Here is a 24,708-nt window from a genome sequence, read left to right as displayed (position 1 = left end):
GGCATCACAGCCACGAAGTGTGCTGAATCACAAAATTAGCTGATTCCACACAGGCTGCATATCCTGAACCCCCAAATCCAAATGCTCCAAGGCCTGAAGCCTTCTGAGCACTGGGAAGACCACCTAGGACTGGGAAACTGCACACTTGCTTCAATCTAAAGCGCAGGTACAAGACAGGCAAGAAGGCTCAGCAGGTAAAGGCATTTGTTGGACTAGCGTAGAGACCTGAGTTCCATCCCCAGGACCCACAAAGGGGAAAAATGAAAAAAACAGCTCTACAAAACTGTCCTCTTACTGCCAATACAAGCATGCATGGTATGCACACACACACACACACACACACACACACACACACTAATAATAATAATAATAATAATAATAATAATAATAATATAATGATGATGATGATGTAGGACTGGGGATGTGTCTCAGTGATTGGTCATTTATTTGGCATGTGCAAAAGCCATGGGGTCTGTCCCCAGCAAACAAGCAAGAACAAAATATAAGTAATCCAAAGAACTGACAAGTTCTGTAAAAAACAAAACAAAACAAAACTCCTGGAAACAACCTAAATGCTCCTCGACTGAATGAAAACGTGGCACATTTACAGAAAAATACAACAATATCTTGAATTTTGCAGGCAAATGGATGGAGCTATAAAACATCATTTTGAGTGAGGTAACCCAGCCCCAGAAAGACAATTATCACATGTACTCACTCATAAGTGGTTTTAAAACATAAACCAAAAAAAAAAAAACAGCCCACAAATCATAATCCCAGAGAACCTAGACAACAATGAGGACCCTAAGAGAGACATGTGGATCTAATCTACATGGGAAGTAGAAAAAGACAAGATCTCCTGAGTAAATTGGGAGCATGGGGACCATGGAAGAGGGTTGAGGAGGAGGGGAGAGGCAGGGAGGAGAAGAGCAAAAAATGTAGAACTCAATAAAAATCAATAAAATTTAAATAAATAAATAAATAAATAAATACTGTATAGTAATCCCTTCAGGCTGTGTGTACAAGGCATGGAGACACAAATGAATCTTCGTATGTGCAGTTGAAATCGTTCATGTACATGCAATGATCCAAAATTCACAGAACTTCCAACTCTGAAAGGTCTCTGAGCTTAAACACTTTGGGTGAGGGACATTCAGTCTGGACCACCTGTAGGAGAAAGGCCACAAGGGTTCATTCTGTAAAGCGCACCCAGGGGCCTCTGCAGCTGCCTTGAATTCAATGCCCATTCCTCACTCTGTAGAAGGGGGCTTCCCTCCACACCTCTCATCATATAGGAGGGGACCCCCTCCACCCCCAAGACCTTGCTCATAGAGATTGCTCTGCATCTCAGTCACCTGTGTGATCGTGACAGGACCGCCTGCCCTGTGACCTCTCCAAGATATGCACCGTCACCCAGCATGGCCAGCAAGCAACATGGGACGTCCCTGTGGCTGTGTCTTTCTGTGCCTGCCAGGCAGTTTAAACCTCAGGGTCACTCCATCTAGGCCAATGAAGGACATGAAGAATCTCCTCCTATAGACAGAGCCTGTGTTGGAGAAGCTGTTTGTGGTGCTCCCGTGCACTGGCAGCATGGAATGCAGACCATGAGGGGACTGCCTGAGAACCTACCTTTCCTTCCTTAAGTCATAGTCCTCAGCTCCCAGCCCCACCCAGATAAAGAAATCAAAAGCAGTGTGTGGCCTGGTCAGCGTACGCTGCAAGTGTGGATCATAGACGGGTTTCACTGAACTCTACGACATGGAATGCAACAGTCCTTCAATGGCCCCGAGGTCCTCTGTGGGAGAACTGAGGTCACCCAACACCCTTTTCTCCTGTATGCAGCCTAAAGATGCATTTCAGGGAATTTGGGGTAACCCTGTGTTCCACTTTATCTGGCTCAGACAGTCACACACAAAGAATGGACAGAATAAGCTCGGGACAGGACCTCCCAGCCAGTCTAGGACTGTTTGGGATTTGTCTATTTGACATCAAGAGTTATCCTGTAGGTAAGTCTCTCCCAAAGGCTCATGGATTGAAGACTTGAGAGGGACCTGTAGCTGGAGAGATGGCTCAGCAGCTAAGAGCACTGGCTGCCCTTCCAGGGGACCCAGGTTCCATTCCCAGCACCCTGCAAGGCAGCTCACAGCCATCTGTAACTCCAGTGCCAATGCCCTTTTCTGGCTTCTGAGAGCATTAATATCTAAGTGGTACATAGATATGCAAATAATCATACTCATAAAATAAAATATAACAGGTGAGTCCTAGCAGGAAGCCCGTGTGTTTCAGGGTCTGCCCTCCACAGGATCTTGGAAGACTCCCCCCCTGCATGCATCCCCTTTGGCACTTGCCACAAGGTGAGTCTCTGGATCTGCTGCTGTCTTCTGCCCTGGGCTTCTGCCTTGCCACAGAACCAAGCACCCACCCACTGTGGACGGGAATGTCTGAAACTGTGACCCAGTTAAGTTTTTCTCTTATTAGGGTGATTATCTCGGGGATTTGTGGCAATGCTGGAAGGCTGAGTTAGAGCATTTCTTTACCTCACGGGCCCTGATCGTCTGCAATTCCCAGGTATTTTCAAGCTGTCTAGATACTTCATAGACACCAAAGCCAAGTTCAAGGCAGGGACATCAGCGAAGAGCAGGGTGTAGGGTTGTCTCTGGCCACAGAGGAGTCTCAGTCCTCCCTGGTGGCTGAGCTGCTGTGCGCGCAGGTGCGCCATTTCTGCTGTCTTTGTGTTATCTCGACAGCATCACCTGTCTATTCGACATCACCTATTCTGGACGCCAACCACTGCAAGTGTCAGTCATTTCCTTCACTCAGCTGGGAGCCCTCCTGCCTGCTCCCTCTGTCCCTCCCTCCCTCCCTCCGTCCCTCCCTCTGCCCCTCCCTCTCTCCCTCCCTCCCTCCCTCGCTCCCTCTCTCCCTTCCTCCCTTCCTCCCTCCCCCTCCCTCCTTCCCTCTATCCTTGTGTCCCCCCTCCCTTCCTTCCCTCTCTCTTCCTTCATTCCTTTCCTCCCTCCTCTCCCCTTTCCTTCCTCCCCTCCTGTTGACTTAGTCTCATTCTCTACATAGTAGCATCTCTGAGACCTCAGCACTGACACGCGGGTGATCCCATGCACCCTCTAAAACCAGTTCCCCCGTCACTCGTCTCTCAGAATTTTGAGGAACACTGACCCCGAGAAGCTGTTTTTACGGCAGTCCCCGCCTTTCCTAACACCTGGGTGTGTGCACACTGTCACAGGAAGCTGGAAATGGGCCTTTTACGTGGTCCAATTTTTCCCCCAGCTCTCCCGTGTTTATTATAAGCAGTGACAGCTCCTGTAACCAGACACCATAAATGAATATGAAGAAGAGCTAAGCCACTGCCCTGTTTGCCCAAACGCAGAATCAGAAGAGAGAGAGCACCGCGCTAGAGCAGGACGCGTGTCCAGGTCTTGGCCAAGCTGCCCTAGAGGAGCTGTGCAGCCTCCAGTGTCCGCCTCTCTCTCCCTTCCAGATTCCATCCCTCCTCCTACATCAGCTGTCACCGAGTGTGTGGGGGACAGGAAACAGAATTACAAGATTAACAGTGAGCCGGCCTTTATCACAGCTGACTCCAAGAGCCGCGGTCCCTGCTTGTCACTACCTACAGCAACCTGGGACTTGAGACAACAGCCCAAAATAAATTCCGAATAAAGTCAGAACCGAGAGTCCCAGGGAGAGTTTGCCTGAACCGGGACCCAGGATCCCTGCCGGCATTTTCTCAAGTAATGCTTTTTTTGTTTGTCTATTTTTCATTTTTTTGTTTTTTTGTTTTTTTTTTTTTTGAGACAGGGTTTCTCTGCGTAGCCCTGGCTGTCCTGGAACTGGCTTTGTAGATCAGGCTGGCCTCGAACTCACAGAAATCAGTCTACCTCTGCCTCCCAAGGGCTGGGATTAAAGGCGTGTGTCACCACCTCCCAGCCAAGTAATTCTTACAAGTGACACAGAGCAAGGGATGACCCCAGCTTTCACTGACCTTGAAACTCTGTTATGTCAGCCACTTTGCTTCCTCCATCACTGTCCCTAAGGCCACCTACAAAGAGCTGGATAATCCCCAAGAAGGTCTAGCCTTCTCCCATTTCCCCAACACAACTCCTATGACCACAAAGACCTATAGTTCTTAGGTTGAGAGATCTGCTCCAGCATGATATGCCACTGCCACTCACCTCCCCCCTCCCTCCTCGCCCCCTCCCTTTTCCTCTCTCCCATCTGACACCTGAATGGAAAGAGACCTACTCGACCTGGAGCGGCGGTGGTGGCGGTGAAGGCGGGTTAGGACATCCGTGGGTCCTAGCTCTCAAACACCTGTCCTTTCCCCACCTGCCTCTCCTTTAGTATCTGCACATGCTCCTGTGAGCTTCCAAAGAGCCGGGTCCATCAGGGAAAGACTATTAAAGGAAGAAAGAGAGAAGGCAAGGGGACGGAGGGGAACGATCAGGGGCAAACCGAACACAGGTCCCAGGGCTACAAACAAGAAAAAGCATCCAGAGTGTCTCCTTTACCATGAGCCAAATGAACAAAGCCAGGGTAGCGGGGCCTGATGGGAAGGGTGTGGTCGATCAGTGGTAAGTGGTCTGCCGGACCTCCTTCCACAGTGACAGAAACCTGGAGAGTTCCCGTGTGCACGGTGATCTTGTCTGGTTGTGCTCACCAAGGCTCTGAGTGGGACTGCCTGGAGAAAGCTCCAGAGGAGAAGGGGCTGCAGTCAGTGTATGTAAGTCAAGAGGCTGCCGCTGCCAAGGAGGCTTGGAGTTCAGTGTGGCAGGAGACAGGTGCTGAATGCTAAGATGCATCAAGAAGAGTTGGGCTCAGCAGTAGAACATGGGTCTATTGCGTGCAAGGCCCTGAATTCGGTCCTCGGCACAGAAAGAGCTGCCTTAGGACTGCTGAGGCTAGAGCAGGCCATTGCCTCCTGACCTCTCCAATCCATCGTGGCCTTGTAGGAAGGATGGAGGAGGTGGGCAATGCTACGACCCTTTGCTGACCTGGGCTTCACCAGTAGCTCTCAGACAGGGCTTCAGAATGGCCGTTGCAATGTCTGAGGCAAAGTCACCATCAGCATGGAATGTGACTCTGCACGTGGCTGTCTGGGAGCCTCAGGTTGTAGCATCCCTCTCTGCTTAGACGGGATTGCTGTTGGCACAGACTCCTCTGACCCTAGAACTATAGCAACTGCCAATTTAAAAAACCATTGCAAAGATTGGATTTAAATGTTCCTGGGGCTACAGAGTCGGCTCAGCAGTTAAGAGCTCTTCCAGAGGACCCGGATGCGACTGCCAGCACCCCCATGGCATCTCACAGCCATCTGCAACCCCAGTGCCAGGGGATCTGACACCCTCTTCTGGCCTCCGTGGCCACTGAATGTACATAGTACATAGACATATGAATAAAATGATATTTATTAAGGTAAACTGATAGCACAGCACACAGTTCTTAGACCAATATTTAGACTCCAAGACTATGGGACCTCCATCCCTTTCTCTGTTTTTGGTCCCTCACCCTTTTTGGAATCACCATGTTCCAAATATGACTGACTTTCCCTTTTCTTCTCTTCCAGAATGTCACCAATGCTTTCGTTTTATTTTGAATCACAAAACGCGCTGAGAGGGAAAGAGAAACAGAGAGAAAGAGAGAGAGAGAGTGTGTGTACATCCACTGTGTGTGTGTGTACGTATGCGTGTGTATCTGTATGTACACCATGTGTGTGTGCATGCATGTGTATCTGTGTGCTTGTGTATGTGTTAGCATGTACTCATTCATGTGTAACTATGCTTGTGTGTGCACATGCGCATACCTGCGCTTGTACACACACATTTGATCAAGCGGCTGAAGATGTGCTTTCTAATTCTCTTGCCATGCAGTGGGTCAAGCTGGAAGTTGAGAGATCAATCGACGCCCTCTGCCCTACTTGATCACTCATTTCCATCAGACCCAGTTCTCTCTGTGTATGTTTGTTCCAGGCCTTTCTATCTGTCATTTCAGCGGCTGTGACCACAGGATATGTAAAACTAGCAATTGATTTTTTGGTACTGGCTCCCCACCGGCACTCCCATCCTCATGAGGTTCCCTGGAAACCACCTGGTGTCAAGTTGGTCTGTGTTTCGCCCTCAGGAAATGGAGTTGCTCACTTCTCTCTCATTGATGGAGAGCTGTTGCCAAAAGAACAACCTTCAGCAGCTGAGATGGATGAGGGAAGTGGAAGAGTTTGATGAGGGGGGAGGGGAAGGACACACGGAAGAGGAAGCATATAGCCTTGGAACCCGGGCCAGCTGGATTCTATCCTACCCCACGTTCACACTGCAGGCTGCCTGAAAGTGCCCATCCAGATCATAAAGGTTATCAGAGAAAGGGCTGGGGGCCCGGAAAGTGGCTCATTCCATAAAGTGCACGCTGCCCAAGCATGAAGACCTGAGTTCAGATCCCCAGCACCCATGGCGCCCAAAATCTAGGTGTGCTGAGGCTTGCCCGCAATCCCACTTGTTGGGAGGTGAACACAGGAGGATCCCTGGAGCTCAATGGCCAGTCAGCCTGACTGAATCAGGAGCCCAGGTTCAGTGAGAGACTCTGTCTCAAAAAAATAAGGTAGAGAAGTGATTGAGGCAGGTACCTGTGTTGACCTTTGGCCTACAGAGAGAGAACATACAGAGACAGAGGGAGGGAAGGAGGGAGGAAGGGAAGGAGGGAGGGAGAGAGGAGGGAGGGAAGGAGGGAAAGAGGAGGGAGGGAGGGAGGGAGAGAGGAGGGAGGGAGGGAGGGAGAGAGGAAGAAGGAAGGGAGTGGGGAGGGAGAGAGGAGGGAGGGAGGGAGGAGGGAGGGAGGGAGAGAGGAGGGAGGGAGGGAGAGAGAAGGGAGGGAGGGAGGGAGGGAGGGAGGGAGGGAGAGAGGAGGGAGGGAGGGAGAGAGAAGGGAGGGAGGGAGGGAGGGAGGGAGGGAGAGAGGAGGGAGGGAGGGAGGAGGAGGGAGGGAGGGAGGAGGAGGGAGGGAGGGAGGGAGGGAGGAGGGAGGGAGAGACCTCTTTCTCCATTGGATGGCATAAATGCTGCTGGGAGAGTCTGTGGGGTGCATTTTGCCCTGACTTCTTACCTTTGCATCCGAGACATTCTATGCAGTTCCATATCATCGCTGCCCCGAAAGCCTTTGGCGAAGGGGTTGTTCTCAATCTTCAGCTGTGTAATCTGAGAGGAGGAGGGAGAACAAGTTGGTTCACACTTGATTACCACAAGAGGACCTTGGGACCAGAGTGCATAACAAATGTGGGAAAGAGGCTCCGGACAGCCCAGAGGACACAAAACAGCCTGTCACAGTGACAGGACTCCACGTTAGAGTGGAGGCTTTGAAAATGTCCTCGGTCAGATGGTTGTTAAGGGGAAAACCTGGATTTGGTTTATTCATTAATTGGAGTCATATTCTGCATCATGTGTGTGTGTCTGTGTGCGCGCGTGCACGAACGCACATACGTGCACATGTGTGTGGAGCATTTTGCATTTCAAAGAGAAAGGAAGCCTCAACATTTGGCTCCTCTTCCTTAGACAGCCATGAGTGTTGACGTGGTGACTGCATTTCCCACACAATGTGGTAATCTCCCTGTCGCAGAAAACACATCTTGATCATTGCTTTCAAAGGTCCGGTCATGCCCCATTTCAGCATTTTGCAGACCCCAGGTGTAAAACGCTGCCCAGTACAATAAACACCAATGCCTAAGGCTCCTGCAGATGGGGGCTGTCCTGTGGCTCTGACGCGCTACGGTTTTCTAGGCAAGGAGGTGGGGACTCTGTCTTTAAGATCCGTGTCACAACCCCGAAGCAGAACTGTGTGTTTTTTCACGCTTTGGTTCAGGACCCAGCTCTTAATTTAAGCCATCAACACGTATTATATTAGCGTCAATGTAATAGTGGATCCAGGTGGCAGACTGCATCCATATGGAATTTGCTACAAGTGTTTCCTAAACGTTGTATGTGAGTTTAGCTGCCACACAAAGAATCTCATGACAGACACTAGGGCATTATGGCTGCCATCAGTGGCTCAGGGTTCCCCTTCAGGGCCACTGCCACATCTAAGAGCATCTATACACTGCTTTGCTTAAATTGGGGGTCTATTTTTCTTTGTTTACATGTATGTGTGTATACATGTCTATGTATATGCATGTTCATGTGTTTAGGAGCATGCATGTGTAGACCCAAAGTTGACACTAGGCTTCTTCCTGGGTCTTCCTCCGCCATATATGCTGTGGCAGGATCTCTCCCATGAGCCCAGAGCTTACAGGTCCAACTAGCCTAGCTATCCAATTGCCCTGAGGTTCCTCCTGTCTCCACTTCCTGAGTAACATGGCTATAGGTGCTCAGCTGCACCATCTCAGCATTTGTGTGGTTGCTAGGTGATCTGAATTCCAGATCTCAGGTTTGTGTAGTGAGTACTTTATCTGCTGAGCCAGCTCAATTTTAAGAATTTTTTTTTAATTTACTTTTGTTTTTCTGAGACAGGATCTCTATGAAGCCCAGGCTGGCCTCCAACCTAAGGTAATTCTAAGTGCTAGGGTTATAGGGGAACAGATATGAGCCCCCACACCCAACTATTATTTTTATTTAAATCAACTCCCTTTCTATTCAAAACTATTTTACTTGGAAATACTGTTAACGACTCTATACAACAAAGGAGAATCCAAAAGCGCCAGGATCACTTGGAATTCAATAAAAAAGATGACAAACTCTCTCTTTTGATATCCACAGAAATTTCTTTTGTTTAAAGATTTATTTATTTATTATGTATACAACATTCTGCCTCCATGTATACCCGCATGCCAGAAGAGGGCGCCAGATCTCATTACAGACGGTTGTGAGCCAACATGTGGTTGCTGGGAATTGAACTCATGACCTCTGGAAGAGCAGTCAGTGCTCTTAACCACTAAGCCATCTCTCCAGCCCTCCACAGAAATTTCTGAGACCAAAGCCTGCCTTCTGGCTTTAAGAGGACAACTGATACCATTAGAGAAGGTTCTAGGAGAAGCTGGTCCTGAGCTAAAACTCACTCACGGAAAACCAGAGCACTCATGAATTGCATCAGTTAGAAGTGGGGAGCAAAGAAGCTGCAGAAATGGACCTGGTTAAGTAAAAAACAAAGAAGTGGACATGGTGGTGCACACCCTTAATCCCAGCACCCAGGAGGCAGAGGCAGGCAGATCTCTGTGAGTTAGAGACCAGCCTGGTCCACAGCGTGAGTTCCAGGACAGTCAAGGTTACACAGAGAAACTCCGTCTTGAATAACCACACACACACATACACCACAACAAAACCAAAACCAAGGGAGGGAATATGTGTATTTATGCAATATTTTAAAATCAGCCAGGCAGTGGTGGTGCATACCTTCAATCCCAGCACTCAGGAGGCAGAAGCAGGCGGATCTCTGTGAGTTCGAGGCCAGCTTGGTCTACTGAGCAAGTTTCAGGACAGGTTCCAAAACTACAGAGAAACCCTGTCTCGAAAAGCCCCACCACCACCACAAAAATTAAAATCAACTATTATTTTTTTAAAAAAAGATTTGCCTTATTTTAAATGATGTGTTTGTGCACCTGGGTGAGGTGCCTGCAGAGGCAGAAGAGAACACTGGATCCCCTGGAACTAAAGTCCTGGATGGTTGTGAGCCACCTAACGTGGACGCTGGGAGTCACACTCAAGGTCTCTGCAAGAGCAGGGTGTGCTCTTAACAACTGGGCCATCATCTCAGCCCCTATTTATTATTACTGTTGTTACCACCTGTGTAAATGTGTCTGTGTGTGCTACAGTATGTATGGAGGTCACAGGACAGCTTCAGGGAGGCGATTCTCTCTTTCTGCCTCTACAGAGGTTCTAGGAATCAAATTCAGGTCTTCGGGCTTGCTCAGCAGGTATATCGCAAACCAAACCATCTCATTGGCCCTAAGACAAGTTATTAAATTTATCAGAAAATTATTGAAGTGTGTGTGGGGGGGGGGGTTGCTGCATTGGCGTGGAGAACAGAGGGTGATTTGGGAGAGTCAGTTTTCACCTTCCACCCATGTGGGTCCCAGGGATGGAACTCAGGCCGTCAAGTTGGAAAGCAAGGTTTGTTTTTTGAAGTGTGTGTATTGCTGGGCAGATGAGATAATTCTCACAGTTTGGATAATATGAGACAGAGAATGGCTCAATCTGATCCATGAACTCTCTAGTTTTCCATGAGTGAGTTTTAGTTCAGGACCAGCTTGTCCTAGAACCTTCTCTAATGGCAACAATTGTATCTTTAAAGCCAGAAGACAGGCTTTGGTCTCAGAACTTTCTGTGGGTGTCAAAAAAGTTTGACATCTTTTTACTGGATACCAAAAGGCTCTTGCATGCCTGGATTCTCCTGAATTATAACTTCTAACTTTTGATCCTCCTGCCTCAGCCTCTTGGGTGCTGGCATCACAGGCCTGCGTGGCCACGCTTGTCACTTTCTGATTTTGTCTGGAACCCGCAGTGCCATTTCAGGAAACTATCTTTGAAACATTAACTTCTGAATTCAGAGGTCTGCCTGTCCTTCTGAGAGTTTGTCAAAAGGTACAATACAACGAAGGATGGATCATTTCTTTAAAAAAATGAATTTGCAAAGATTAACTGAAAACCAAAGCCATGTATGCTTGCACATACCTGTAATCTCAACATTCTGAAGGCTGAGGCAGGAGGATCAAGAGCTTGGGGATTAGTCTGGGCTACATAAGCAAGACCCTGTGATGATGATGATGATGATGATGATGATGATGATGATAATAATAATAATAATAATAATAATTTGGACGGGGCATGGAGCTTAGTTGCCTGCCTGGCATATAGAAAGTCCTAGATCCAATTGCAGAGGAGTAAATGAAGCACCACGTCATGCATCTGCGATCACAGCACTCATGCAATGGAGGTAGGAGAATTAAAAATTCAAGGTCATTGACTACATACTGAGTTGAAAATCAGCCTGAATTGCATGAAACTCTATTACAAACAAACCAAATAGCAATAACTAGACCACTTTAACAGGATGGAACAATCCTCAGTTGTGTCCCCGCCTCCCATGCAGCCCCTGCTGCTGAGCCCTTCTAGTCAATACAACATGGAGCACAAATGAACTGGGAACCCAGGCGAAATCAGAGCCCAGCCCAGAACACGACTGTCCCACTAAGAACTCAAGACCTGAAAACTGGTCAAAGGAAAAGTGAAAACCATGTGCTTTATTTTGTCTTAAAAATAAATAAATAAAGGCTTTTTGCTGGGCTTGAGAAACGGCTCAGCAATTGAGAACATTGATTGCTCTTCTAGAAGACCCATGTTTGCTTCTCCACATCCATATGGTGGCTCACAGGCTCCTGAGATGCCACTTCCAGGAAATCTGATGCCTTATTTTGGCTCCTGTAGGCACCACACACATACACACATGCACAGACACACACACACACACACACACATATGCACAGACGTACATGCAAACAAAACACTCATTTAAAAAAATCAAAAATGACCAAAACAAACACACACATACACACACACACACACACAATGAATTTTTGCTCACACTGACTCTTCTGTGACACTTCAAGTCTCTTGCAATTTCACTGTTCCTTAATTTGTACAAAACGATGACAAGAGCCAGGCATGGTGGCTCACACCTATAATCCCACCTTACAGAAAGACTAAAGCAGAAGAGTCAAGAATTTGAAAACCCTTACTGCGACTCTGTTTCAAAAAATGAAACAAAAGCTTGTTGCATGGGGTAAAAAAAAAATAGTTACAGATACACTTAAATGCATTGATTTTAAATTGATTTTAAATGTGTCTACTTTTAGGCGGTACTGGAAATAGAATCCGGGGCCTGGCACACACTGATCCAGGGCTCTGCGCTGCACCACATCCAGCCTCCCTTCCTTAATGGACATAGACACCTCCACGATGTAGGGACTGCTAGGGAGGGCTGGCTGATGAGTCAGGTGGAGATTGCCTCTAGCACAGACTCTAGGGGTATGGAGACGGCAGGATCCCCAGGAACTCACTAGCTAACCTGTCTAGCCAATTGGGAAGTTCTGGCTTCAGTGAAAAACCCTGTCTCAATGAGAAGGTGGGCCCCAGAGGAGGTTTAGCTGGGAAAGGTGTGTGTCCCCAAGCCTGGCAACCTGAACTCTATCCCTAGGACTGAGAAAAGAGAGGGAGAGCCGGGCGGTGGTGGCGCACGCCTTTAATCCCAGCACTCGGGAGGCAGAGGCAGGCGGATCTCTGTGAGTTCGAGGCCAGCCTGGTCTACAAGAGCTAGTTCCAGCACAGGCTCTAAAAATGCTACAGAGAAACCCTGTCTCGAAAAACCAAAAAAAAAAGAGAGGGAGAGAATTGACCCTCTCAAGTTGTCATATGACCTCCACTTGTGTACAGAGTGCACACACACACATACACACACCAAAGCACACATCTATATATGAATATAATACATACATGTGTGCACACACACACATATATATAAGCATACCACAAGCAAACACACATACACATATGTGCACACACACATATACACCACAGGCATACACAACACACACACACACACGTACACACACGCAGAGAATCATCCTGGGGAAATCCTTCTAGACAGGCTGTGCGGGAAAACATCTTATTTTGCACATGGCCTCATCCATTATAAACCAGTCTCTAAACTGCAGACTGCACGTCAGCTCAGGAGCCCCCAAATCCATACACCTGGAAGCCCCACATCTACCAAAAGCTCCAGGGAAACCTACTTCTATTTACCATACAAAGGCGCCCCCTTCTCAAATCAGCATAAAACCGGATATCCGGGAGGGAGCGAGTGGAAGGGGGGCGAATATAAATGCTGGCTCCAACTGGTGAGACAGCGGTTGTAAAAATTAATGAAAATAATTGTTGCGAATTCTTGCTTTTGGGGGAAAAAAAACAACTCACGAGGGCCAAAAAAAATCTTAATTATGTCTCTCTATTAGGGGCTTCATTTCCTGGTACCAACCAGAAAGCTAGTGCCTCATAAATATGGACTCCATACACAAGGAGTCAAGCTGGAGCAAGGCACCTCGGAATGGAAAAGTCAGTTAACATGGGGGGACATGCATGCTTGCACACACTTACGGCCATTGTAGCAAGAGCCACGGGAAATGGAATGCCCGAGGGACTGGTGTTTAACACCTACACGTTTCTAGGCGGTGTGCTGGGAGTTGCTGACAACCGCTGTGAAAACCCTTACAAAATGTGTTTCCCGGAGTGAACGTCCATCGAAGCTGGGGAAGAGTTGAGGTTTTAAATATCTTTTTTTTTTCCAGGCTGCCAAACATCTGGGGAAATAACTCCTGAATCCAGCTTAGGATCACAGCTGGGCTGAGGAAATACAGTCGCCACTGAGAGTCCTGTGCTGAAAAGGTGTGTGTATGCCTTATCGCCTAAGACAGGAGCCTGGCTAAGTATCCATCCCTACCTGGCTCACTGGAGAAAGCATCCTGGGGGCTCTGAATTCTTTGGAGCCCTCCCCAAACAGTGACTTGCCCTCCTCAGATATTCCTGGCTGTCCACTCATCCAGAATATTCTCCCCCGACTCTTTCATCCAAAACAAAACAAGCCAGTTATTGATTGGCAATGAACCAGGAAGTTCACAAAGACTGACATTCGTAGTTATTTTTTTAACCACAATAATAGACCTAATTTTAAAATGTCAGTCATTCCGATTTTAATATAACCAAAGAGTGACAGTGAGCAGGCAAAGAATCCCCACCACCACCAAAAAAATAAAAATAAATAAATAAAAATGTGAACAGAGCTGACCCGCAAACAAACTGAGCAGTGGCCAGAGCCACACCATTGTCTTGTCATGAAGCCCTACACCACTCCTGGGGCTTATTTTGTGATTATCTTCTGTAATCCTCACGAGAACCTCATGAGGTGGATGCTATCGTGATTCCCATTTTACAGATGGGAGACTTTGAATCTGAGCACTCTGCCCCTCCCCTGTCCTCGGGTCCACCCTTTTATCTACGTCTCAGCTGGCTTACCCGTGCCCTCAGCCTTCTAGGCACCCATTCCAACTGGGACAATAGAGCTCGAGACGCTGTCCACAGATCATAAAGAACCATGGCCAAGTCGTGTTACACGTTGCATATCGACCTGAGGAAAGTTTCTTAGGGTCTTGGCATTGACTGGGAAGTGCATCACTTAGGGCTCTTCACGTGGGAAATTAACAACTCTGGGACTCTGGTCACAACTCTGGGACAACAGGTAAGAAGTAGGGAAGATTCTGTGGAAGATGGAAGGGAGGCAGAAACTCATCTCCCCTCTTCTATGTCTCCAAAATCTCTCCACCTGGCTAAAAAGGCCTTCCCGTGCAGTTCAACCAGAGTACCACACCCAACTAAGTACAGGAAGCCACTCCTGTGAGTGGGGTTTCTATGCAGTCATCAAACACACACCCAAACGCGTGGCTGGAGACCCACACTGGCAGATCTGTGACATTTAGACCAGAGTTCATTAAACTGTGCTCAAAACTCACACACAATGGTCAGAAAATGACTCAGCAGGTAAAGAGGCCTGCCTCCAAGTCTGAAGACCTGAGTTCAATTCCCAAGACTCACAAAAAGGTAGCAAGAAAGAATAAATTCACACAAGTTGTGCTGCCTTGACCTAGATAAGCAAATCATAGCATTTATATAACCCCACACACTCATACACACACACACGCACGCGCACACACACACACACACACACACACACACACACACACATACACGTGCGCGCGCGCAGAAATATGACACTGTCCCTGGGGTTACGTCCAAATGTCACATGACATGGCAGTCTTCTCAAGGGGCCAGAAATGCAGCGCAGTGGCAGGATGTGTGCTTAACAATGCTTGAAGCTGTGAGTTCAAAGCCCAGCATGCACAAAAACAAACAATGAAGTGCACACTACGTGAAGCTAAAAAGAGAAGGGAGGGAAACAGACTGTGAATGTCTACAGATTGCACACAGTGCACATGCCACAGCTTTATCAGGACAGAACTCAGACCACGCCGAGGCGCCGAGGATACACACACACACACACACACACACACTACCCTTCCTCCATGAACCTAGGCTTGCCTAAGTGGGAGGAGGATGCGGTATCTGTGGTCCTTGTGTGTCAGGTCTGGGACCCTCTAAGCAGTTAACCGAGGGTGTGGGTTTGCAGAGTCACCCGGGATCTCTAGGAGTGCCACTCAGGGTAGACTCACTAAGTCACCTCAGCCGACCTTACCATTTCGCCCTTGCAAATGGAGTCAGCTCTTGTGTTGGGGAGGGGGCAGGGGTTTCTTCTGGGGCAAGGAAGGCGAGCTCTCTCTAGATCTGGAAGGGATCATCCATCCATCACAGTCTGAATTCAGAGACTACCCACAGTGGGTTGTAACAGGATTGGTTGAGGCATTATCTACCACCCAGCCCGCTCCAGGATGAGCTCCACTGCATGACCCGGAACGAAACCTGCCTATGACCCTTCCATGCCCTGCCCTGCCAGCCTGGCAACCTATAGCTAACTTCGCTCAGATTGAGGGGGTGGGGCAGGGTCCACGACAGGGGGTCAGCCCTCATTGAGTTCACGCGGACACACGGAGCACCCTCCCCCACGCACGTACACGTTAGCATCAGCTATGCTACCTGCCCCATTGTCTTTTGAGGGACCTCTTTTTTAAAAACCCAGGATACTGGTCTCAACAGAAAAGGCAACCTCTCCAAGGGTAGCATTAGCCAAGAATTCTAGCACTTTTCTCCCCACCCTATCGGCAGGCTCGCGCCAATTGTTAAGTGAATAATAAATTTGGTTCTAACTAGAAAAGGGTAGGTGAGAGAGATCCTCCCCCACCATGAATATAATACAAACAAACCCAACTCGACCCCTGCCCAGGCCCTTGAAGGGGACTAGAAGTTGAGTCTGCGGGACTGCGGACCCACCCTCAGCCTTTAAAGGACTGCATTCTGGGCGAAAACCCAGCGCATGCGTCCACGTATACCAGCAGGCGTCTGCCGCTACAGGCTCCCAGAGAGTGGGGCTTACCTTGTGATTCTGGTACGAAGTCACGGCGATAAACGCGGTCTCCGGAAAGACGTGGGTGCAGAACGCAGTATTCTTTGAACCAAATCCATTATTTTCGTCTGCTTTCACGATGTGTAATCGGGGCTGGTATTTGTGCATGGAGTTCAGGATAATCTAAAAAATAACAGAAAATGAGATTGTCAGAAGAAACAAAATCAAAACTCCCTTTGTTTCCAGCTAGATCCTCGCTCCTCCCCCATCCGCACTGCCAATTAGCTTTATTATATAGGCTCTCCGGGAAGAAAAAAATTAGTCTTTTTTTTTCTTCTGTTTTGAAAAGGGGCCAGTGATTTCGTTTAAAAGAAACATTTCAAAAATGACAATTTCCACATGAGAAAGTCAAGGTAATATTCCAGGAACCTACCCAAAGCACACAAGGCAGTAAATCAGAATTCTTAATAAAGTTTGCTTAATAAATTAACTCTGTGTATAAGGGCACTTCCCGCCCCCAACGGGAGCCTGGCAAGTCTGGAGGCGGGAACGAGTGGGGGTTGGGAAAGCCGGACAGCAATGGGGCCCGGTGAGGTACAGGAAGAATGTACATCCATACATACAAATAGTCATGGCACACACCCCTCCTCAAAGTCCTTCTGAGGAAGACTAAGGGCTGAGGAAACTCCAGACGGAGAGACCTCAAACCTAGGCCCTTTGTTTTGAAACGTGGGAGGGAGGGAGGGAGGGAGGGAGGGAGGGAGGGAGGGAGGGAAGGTGAGAGAGAAAGAGAGAGAGAGAGAGAGAGAGAGAGAGAGAGAGAGAGAGAGAGAGAGAGAGAGAGAGAGAGAGAGAGAGTCTGTTGGTGGGGGAGAGCTGAGTCTGGCTTCCTAAAACAGCGAGGTGGGGAGGAAGTGCCCCCCCCCCACTGTCAACCCCATTGAGGGTTGACCTGGAGGTTTCTTTTCTCTAACATTTGGGACTCAAAGACAGATATCTGCTGGAATGGAGGTTGTGTCCTTCTCAGTTCTTGGGGTACCCTGCCTGAGTGGGGCTTACTCCCGTTGTTGTGGCTATTGCTACAATCAGGTTAATATTATCAGGAGACAGAGATGGAGGAGGATCCTGGTTGCAGTTCTAGATGGAGTCCAGACAACTACATAAGCATTCAGAGTAATAAAAGCAGGCTTGCTGTCCAGACGATGCCCATATTTTGATGCTGGGGTGTGTGTGTGTGTGTGTGTGTGTGTGTGTGTGTGTGTGTGTGTGTGTGTGTGTGTGTGTGTGTGTGTGACTGTTTAAAAGTCACCAAAACTTCTCTAATGCAACAGGCCGCATTTACCCATTCCCCAAACCTGGTCTGCTTTCCCCACAGAATCCCAAGCCCCAATGGAGCCAGGATTCCACTTGGTGTCTCTGGCTTGCAGACTCCCTTGAGCAAGGTCCTTGAGATGCGACTCCTTAATTCATGACTGGAAGGTGTCTACCTCTGATCACACACACACACACACACACACACACACACACACACACACACAGGCTTATGGTGACACAGGCTGACACAGGCGGTGTGGCGACAGAGAGACGCACTGGGGCCCCAGACTGACTGCCACAACCCCTGGGCCAGCACAGCCGTCCTCCCGGCTTAACCAAATTGCTTTGACAGCTGGGGACAGTGTGGAGACTGCAGAAAGAGGGTGATCTAATGGCCCCTAATTCCATCAGGATGACTCTAGATTCAAAGTTGGGATAGAGTACTTCCCTCTTTTTTTCCTTAGGTTGTTGAGAAGGAACTAAAACAGAACAAAACAAAAACCACTCAGTGGCCTGTATTTGTTGATGGGGCTAAGGACCTCTCCTGGATGTCTACTCCAGAGTGACCCCAAAAAGCACTGTCAGAAAAACAGAAGGGCAGTTTAGAGCTGAGATGACCATGTGACAGTTTCACAGAAACCCCCCCCCCTCGAGGGTCCCAGCACTCATGAGGAGGCAGGGAGGAACATGCCTCCCAGGACCTTAATGCACATGATAAGCAACCACAGGAACACCCCAAACTTTCTAATCCCGCACCTGGAGATTAGGCCATCTGTGCACTAGAGCCACAACCCAGGCTTCTCTCCCATATACAGAAACCCTCAGTGGACATCCTGCCACCGAGGTCCCTGGTGGCCTCTTTCACTGCCACCCAGAAAGAGCAGACTCAACATTTGAACTTATCCCCAAGTCCATCCTATCCAGGCCCCCATTTCCCTAAACTGGAGGCTATGTGCCCCTCCCAGTGAATCCTCTGACCCCCCCCCCCAAAAGACTATATGCACCTCCGTTACTTCCCTTTGCAGAAACAACCTTGAGTAACAGCTTTCTAAAGATGAGTGTGTTTGAACCATCTAGCAATGGGCTCTAAATGCAGAATTCAAAGCCAAAGCAATTGAGAGATTTGGGACTACTTCTCCCAAAAGCCTGTGGGGTTTTTGTTTGTTTGTTTTTTGTTTTTGTTTGTTTGTTGCTTGGATAAATAAGGGTGAGGCTGGGCTGGGAACCCACTGAAGGCAATGATCACTAAAGAGAGGAGCCATAAATACTCATTATACACATTCACTATGCACACTTGCTCTGCACACTCACTATACCCCATGTAGTTGGGAGGATTCACCAAGCCTCCCTCTCGGAGTTAAAGAGATCCCAGGTTTAGGTTTCTGCTCTAAGCATGAAAATAGAAAGGAGACTGGATAGTAAGATAAAATAAAATCTTTCTGCCCAAGAACACCAAGCTTGAAGCAGGAGCTGGTGCCAGGGTTCACTTGCCACCTGTAAAAGAAGGGGCAGGATACTGGCATTCCCCTTTCATTGAGAAAGTTCAATTACAAATTAGGGCTTAGAAATAGGGTGGCCTGAAGCCCCCACCCCCACCCCGTTGACAGCCACCCAGGGAAGAAGAAAGGCAGATTCTAGGGTAGACCACAGGGAGTGTCCCTTCCATTAAGGAGTGGTGGAGATAGAAGAAACAGAGGAAGAAGAAGGCAGAGGTACCCGTGAATTAAGAATGTGAGAAAGAGGGAAGCTGAGAACAGGAGGCAGGAAGGTGGGGCAAAAAATGTCCAGATGAGAAAGGTAGAGGAAGGGATGAATGTGGCTGCTCTTAGTGATAATCCTAGCCCTGGAGAGGGTCCCAAATAGTTAAGGGACGGCTTGAGGTTACGTGACTGGAACCTTTGAGAGAGAACTAGGGAAGTGGGGAAGCATAACCAAAATAAATAAATAAACAAATGAACGAATGAATGAATAAATAGATAGAGATAGATAGATAGATAGATAGATAGATAGATAGATAGATAGATAGATGGAGAAATTTAGATTCAAAAGATTGAGTCCCAGAGAGAAGTGAGGAAATGGGGTGAATGTGTGGGGGTTTGTTTCACACACTGATGTGGACCAGGGTACTTACATGCCCAAAAGGGTCCAGGTGGTTGTTGGTGAGCTTCAGTTTCTGGAAGGAGACAAGTTGCCGCATCCAGTGTGCTCCAGTTGCCGGGGAGTCCGGGTGCACATAGAGGCGGCCGGGCATGGCAGGTTCGGCTTTGCCGGTTACGGACCTGGGTGGAGGAAATGAGAGCTGCTGGGCTTTCTGTGGTCCAGAGGCAGCTGGCCTGAGGCAGGCTGCTGCCGGACTGGTCTGGGAAAAAGCTGGTCTCCTTCAGACGGTTACAGCCTCCGCTGCTCCAGAGAACCCCACACTGATTCTTTCTTCTTCCCCTATCTTCAGTTCCTTCCCCAGCCCGGCTCCAGGAGTGTGGGGAGCCCGCAAGGCCTCTGCTGCACACAAATTATTGGTGAGAGCTGAAGATCTACACATGCAAAATTCTTGAAAACTCCTTAAGTGCTTTCAAAGAAGCCATCCTCCTCCAGCCTCTGCCTCAACAGTGCGGTGGAGCCCAGCAATGGCTTCTCCTCTCATGGCTGCTTTACCAGTAAAGCCATGGGCCGGTTTTGCAGTTTCATAAAAAAAAAAAAAAAGTCATGTTCAAAGCAGGTAACTCATAAAAAATAACTGTAAATGGTTTTGTGCCCCGCAGAAATATATCCAGTACTTGGTAACAATACCCTTTTAACAAAAAATAAAATAAAATAGTAAAAAAATGTGCAGCCCATATGGAGTTAGAAGTACACAGGGTCCCCCTCGCTTCCTGGCAGCCTTAGTTTTCAGGCCTATGAAATGGGAGCTAGTTGCTGCAGCCCTTTTCTGTGCAGTAGAATAGGCACACAAGTCTTGCGCCTTAGTGGAAGCTAAAAGAAAGTACTAAAGAGTTTGCTGGTTCAGTGACTGGGGGTGGAACAGGCATTACACTTCCCTCCCAGCGCTCCTGCCCTCTGGAACTCTGGCGCCTACCATTTATTATCTGCAAATTTATATCTGTGGTCGTCCGCGGGAACAATATCCATGAGAAGAATGTACTTCGTTTTGGGATTAAGGCCAGTCACCTTCACTTTGTAACTAGGAAACATCCGCCTGGGAGAGAGAGGGAGAGGAACACACAGAGAGAAAGCAAGCGGGGAGGGGGGAGTTAATGCCAATACTCAGAAGAGCCCTTTCTGATATTTTAGCAGTTCCTGGAGAAATGAAGAGACTGGCCCCACTCCATCCCCGGTGAGATCCACCCCGGGTTTCCCCTGAAGTTAGAAGGAAGGCAGCAGCAGAGGCACCTAGGAAGAAACTCGGCCCGGAGAGCGCTGCTTACAGACTTCTATGTTCAGAGACTCACTTTCTGGGGAACCTGGAATCAGGGTGAGAAAGAAGCTCATTCCACACAAAGCTAGCGGCCTTCTCACTCTGGTCCTGTGACCGCCCACCAACGTGGCACCCCGGGAACACATCACGTTAGATACTAACTTTAGTCCTCTGCCCTTGAAGGTGCAGGTTTACGGTGAGTGCCAAGAGGTTCCCAAGTCCGCTGGGTTAGCGGCCAGCCCCGCATCGCCAGCGTGCGGTTACTCATAAATGATCTGTAACTTCTCCACGGAGCTTGGCAGGATTCCCTGGGGAGCTTAAACTCCCAGGCACTCGGGAAAGAAATTCCAACCCCTTCCAGATTCTGTTTTAGAGAAAGCCAAAGCCTGTACTAGAAAGCTAAGGGCACCGAACTGATGCAGAACACGTATTCCCGGCACTCCGTGCCTCGGCCCCACTAGAAATTTTTCCTTAAGGTCTGGTGAGGCACAGCGCCCCAGAAAGCAGGGCATCGGACTGGTTTTGCGCATCAGGACAAGTCGTTGGACCTAAATTGGAGCGGCGTGAGAAGAGCGGTGAGAAGGCCTCTCCGTCACAGGCCCGGAGCCCGGACCTCTTCGTGTTTATCTGCCCTAGCAAGAGCGCCTGCCCGGCAGGCAGAGGCACCAGAGACTGATTTTGCAAGCCTTTTATAGTTAAATCCTCTAGGCTCCAGCGAGGGGGAAAAAGGCAGCCGGCTGGGACTTTCCTTCCTGAGTAGGATGGGAAAAGAGACCTCAGATGTCTGATATAAACAGACCCACCTCCTTCTAGTTCACTAGGGCCTTGGGCTGAGCGGGGGAGCCGACATTGTTTAATTTCAAGAAATAATAAACGTCACCGTTGTCAGTTTATTGAGGGCGGCTTGGGCTAGAGAACCCGCGGAATCTGGAAAAATCAACTCCACCCTTTGCCTTTACACACCCGGCATCTTGGGCCTACTGGCCTGGCCTCCGTCTCTTCACACGCTGGCTCTAGCCAATTTCCCGACCTCTTAGATGCTCTTAGATGGTGGGGAACCTATGTGGCATGGCCGGTTAGGAAGCAAAGGGTAGCTTCCCAGGCCGGGACACGCAAAAGGAGACCCAGAGCTTGCGACTGCTCTGCCACCCTTCCCCGCCCCCCCCCCCCAGGCCTAGTCTTTCTAGTTGAAACTTCGGCCAGCCTTGTAGAGCAATTTTAGTCCCTGCGCAATGGCTGATCGGCTGTGTTTATCCGTGTCTGTGTACAGAGCTCAGAGGAGCCATCCGCTCGCTTTCAAAGGCTTCGCCGGCTTTCTATAAACAATGAAAGAGGTAGCGAATACATTCAACAGTTTTAGGGGTTGGCGATCGTCGGTGGGACTCTGGAATTATTCCAAGGTCAGAGATTGTGGGAATAGGGGTGGGGGCAAGGGATCAAGTCCAAATCCTTCTCCACCTCCATTCTCTCTCTCTCTCTCTCTCTCTCTCTCTCTCTCTCTCTCTCTCTCTCTCTCTCTCTCTCTCTCTCTCTCTCTCCCCATGATAACCTGTTCAGGTTCCTGTTCACTTTAATCTCACTCAGAGGTAAGTAAGCATTTGGGGTAGGTCCCCCAGCCGCTGAGGACTCTTTAACCACAATGAGCTCTGGTTTTAAATGTTGTCTCTGTTCCCTTTTTCTCCCTGCCTAGTCTCCCCATTGTCTCCCCTCCAATGGCTTTTGTGCCCGACTCACCTCCCCGCTTTTGTGATGATCATCTCTGTGCCTACTTCGTGGAATTTCAGCCACAATTCTCTTTCATGAAGAAACACCTTGATCCCTTCCATGCCCTGAGAGACAGAGAGAAACTTGTCAGTGAGGAGCCTTATGGGGCAATCTTTCTTCTTCCCTAAGGGCTCCTGTGTGCAGAGGCGGCTTCTCTGTTATCCCCACCCCAATCCTGCAAGTTCAAAGAAAGGGGGTTCTGACTTGAGCCTGCTTCCAGCAACCTCTCTGCTCAAGGTACCTGCTGTCTCCTCCACCAGCCTGAGGACTGGGAATCATCTCTCCCACCACTGCGCTCCTCTGGAGAAGACCAGGCCAGCTAATTTTGATCCATTTTTAGCTGGGATATGGCTTGGAGGCTGTCTTTCTAGAAAACCCCACCAGGATATTCTTGTATAGTCACCCAGATGCAAAACACACAGCTATGCAAATACATTACTGCCAATCATCATCACTGGGTGTGACTATAAACATACAAGAATTTTTCGATCTTATTCATTATTGTTATTACATGAGACAAGGTCTCAGTCTGCAGCCCGGGCAGGCCTGGAATTCACTACCCAGCACATGTACTAATATCAGACACTTGGCAATCCTCTGGCCTTGGCCTCCCAAGTGCCGAGATTCTAGCACATGTGAGGTACTATCTGGAAACAGTCAGTTTTAAAATGTTTCTTTCCGTCCCCCAGCAGCAAAACCCAAAAATTAGTTCTCAGTGTCTATATTAGCAGTCCTTCCAGGCCCTGGCCATCCCGCTGCCCAACCTCTGTCTTGGGGAAGCCCCAGAGCTTTTTAACATTTTCCCTTCCAACTGGAAGTTATTTTTAAAAACCAATACCAAAGCATTCAGACAAAAATCTTCATTTTGAAACAATTATTAGTTGGCTAGAAAATAGACTTGTTTTCCCTTTTTAAAAAGTCTGCAAAATTTCTTCCCAACTAATCTTTAGCCTCTCTGCTTTTATTAATACACACACACACACACACGTGCACACACACCACCACTATCACTACTACCATCACTACCATCACTGCCACCACACACACACACACACACACACATACACACACGCATACACAGACACCTTCTGGAAACGTGAAGTTAAGGAGGGAGTCTGGAAATGGAACTCCTCGGGAAGGATTTCAACATCAAATCCATCTCCCCGGTCAAGTCTCCCTGCTCAGTGCCGGGTGACACTAGTTTCTAAATTCACCTGGAGCACCCAAAACGCTGAGTGTTTCAGGATGCAGGACACAGGGTGCGAGTCCCCTCCCTCTCCTCGGGACCAGCTTCCAGCCAGGTGGAGCTCGGGGCGCCGGGGGCCCTAGTCCCAGCCTCGTATGCTCTCCTCCAGGCCCCGGGAGCAAGATAAATGGTATTGCGTGAGAGGCAAGGCGGGCTACGCAGAGCAGGCGGGCGGAGGCGAAGGCTAAGAAAGATCTAAGGGGGGTCAAGCCATCGCTCATGCCGGTCTGAAGCGGCCGCTGACCCGACCCTTAATAAGGCATACCCGGGGCAGCTGGGAGAGAATTATCTGGGCCATTGTTAGCTGACCCCAAATAGTCAGATAATTGAGAGCTCTCCAATAATGTAAATAGGTTTCTAAAATACGCAGGCCATAAAGATAAACGCCTCGATAAAGTGGATTGGAATAGAGTGGAATTGGGGGAGATTGGATGAGACTAGCCAGTAAAGAGGCGGGGAGTTACCGCTGGCTGGGAGCCGGGCTCAGGCCTCGGTCTGAGCGCTGGGCCAGCTTTTCTTACCTGCTGGGTGAAGGCGGCCTGCGGGGATGATGGAGATTTGCTGGGAGCCCCCAGAGCGCTCTCGGGTTTTGAATCACAGGACCTGTCTTTGGAGTCAGGCTCCAGAGGCGTGTGCGCAAGGCCAAAACCCTCATCTGCATCCGCCATGGTGCGCCCGGGTCCTGAGCCCGCGCGAGGTTCTATTCTGAGGACAAGAGACAGAGTTGGAGAGTGTGTAGCGACTTCGGGGACAGCAGTTTGATCCTCCACTCCCAGCTGAAGGAGGCTGTGGAAAGTCTTTTTATTATTTCACTTTCCGACCACGCACCACTGCTTGCGAAATACCCGCTTTAGACAGGGAGGAGGCGGCAAGGCCCCCTGCTCAGGCTCTGGGCGATAAGAGAGCTGTCCGTCAAATTTGT

At 48.9% G+C, this 24,708-nt stretch overlaps 1 protein-coding gene across 1 annotated transcript in view; it reads right to left on the bottom strand.

Moving 5' to 3' along the window:
• Nucleotides 1-24,454, bottom strand: part of Tbx5 (T-box transcription factor 5) — a 43,629-nt gene extending 19,175 nt beyond the window's left edge. The window contains exons 1-6 of the mRNA XM_038346382.1: nucleotides 24,308-24,454; nucleotides 22,511-22,605; nucleotides 20,438-20,557; nucleotides 19,496-19,643; nucleotides 16,081-16,233; nucleotides 7,105-7,196 (exon numbers count right to left, since the gene is read on the bottom strand). Coding sequence (XP_038202310.1) covers nucleotides 7,105-7,196; nucleotides 16,081-16,233; nucleotides 19,496-19,643; nucleotides 20,438-20,557; nucleotides 22,511-22,605; nucleotides 24,308-24,454 — 755 coding nt within the window. The remainder of the gene's footprint in view (nucleotides 1-7,104; nucleotides 7,197-16,080; nucleotides 16,234-19,495; nucleotides 19,644-20,437; nucleotides 20,558-22,510; nucleotides 22,606-24,307) is intronic.
• Between the last annotated feature and the right edge of the window lie 254 nt (nucleotides 24,455-24,708).

This window comes from Arvicola amphibius, chromosome 10 (genome assembly GCF_903992535.2).
Source record: "Arvicola amphibius chromosome 10, mArvAmp1.2, whole genome shotgun sequence".
NCBI lineage: Eukaryota > Metazoa > Chordata > Mammalia > Rodentia > Cricetidae > Arvicola > Arvicola amphibius.
This window is presented reverse-complemented; position numbering and strand designations above follow the sequence as displayed.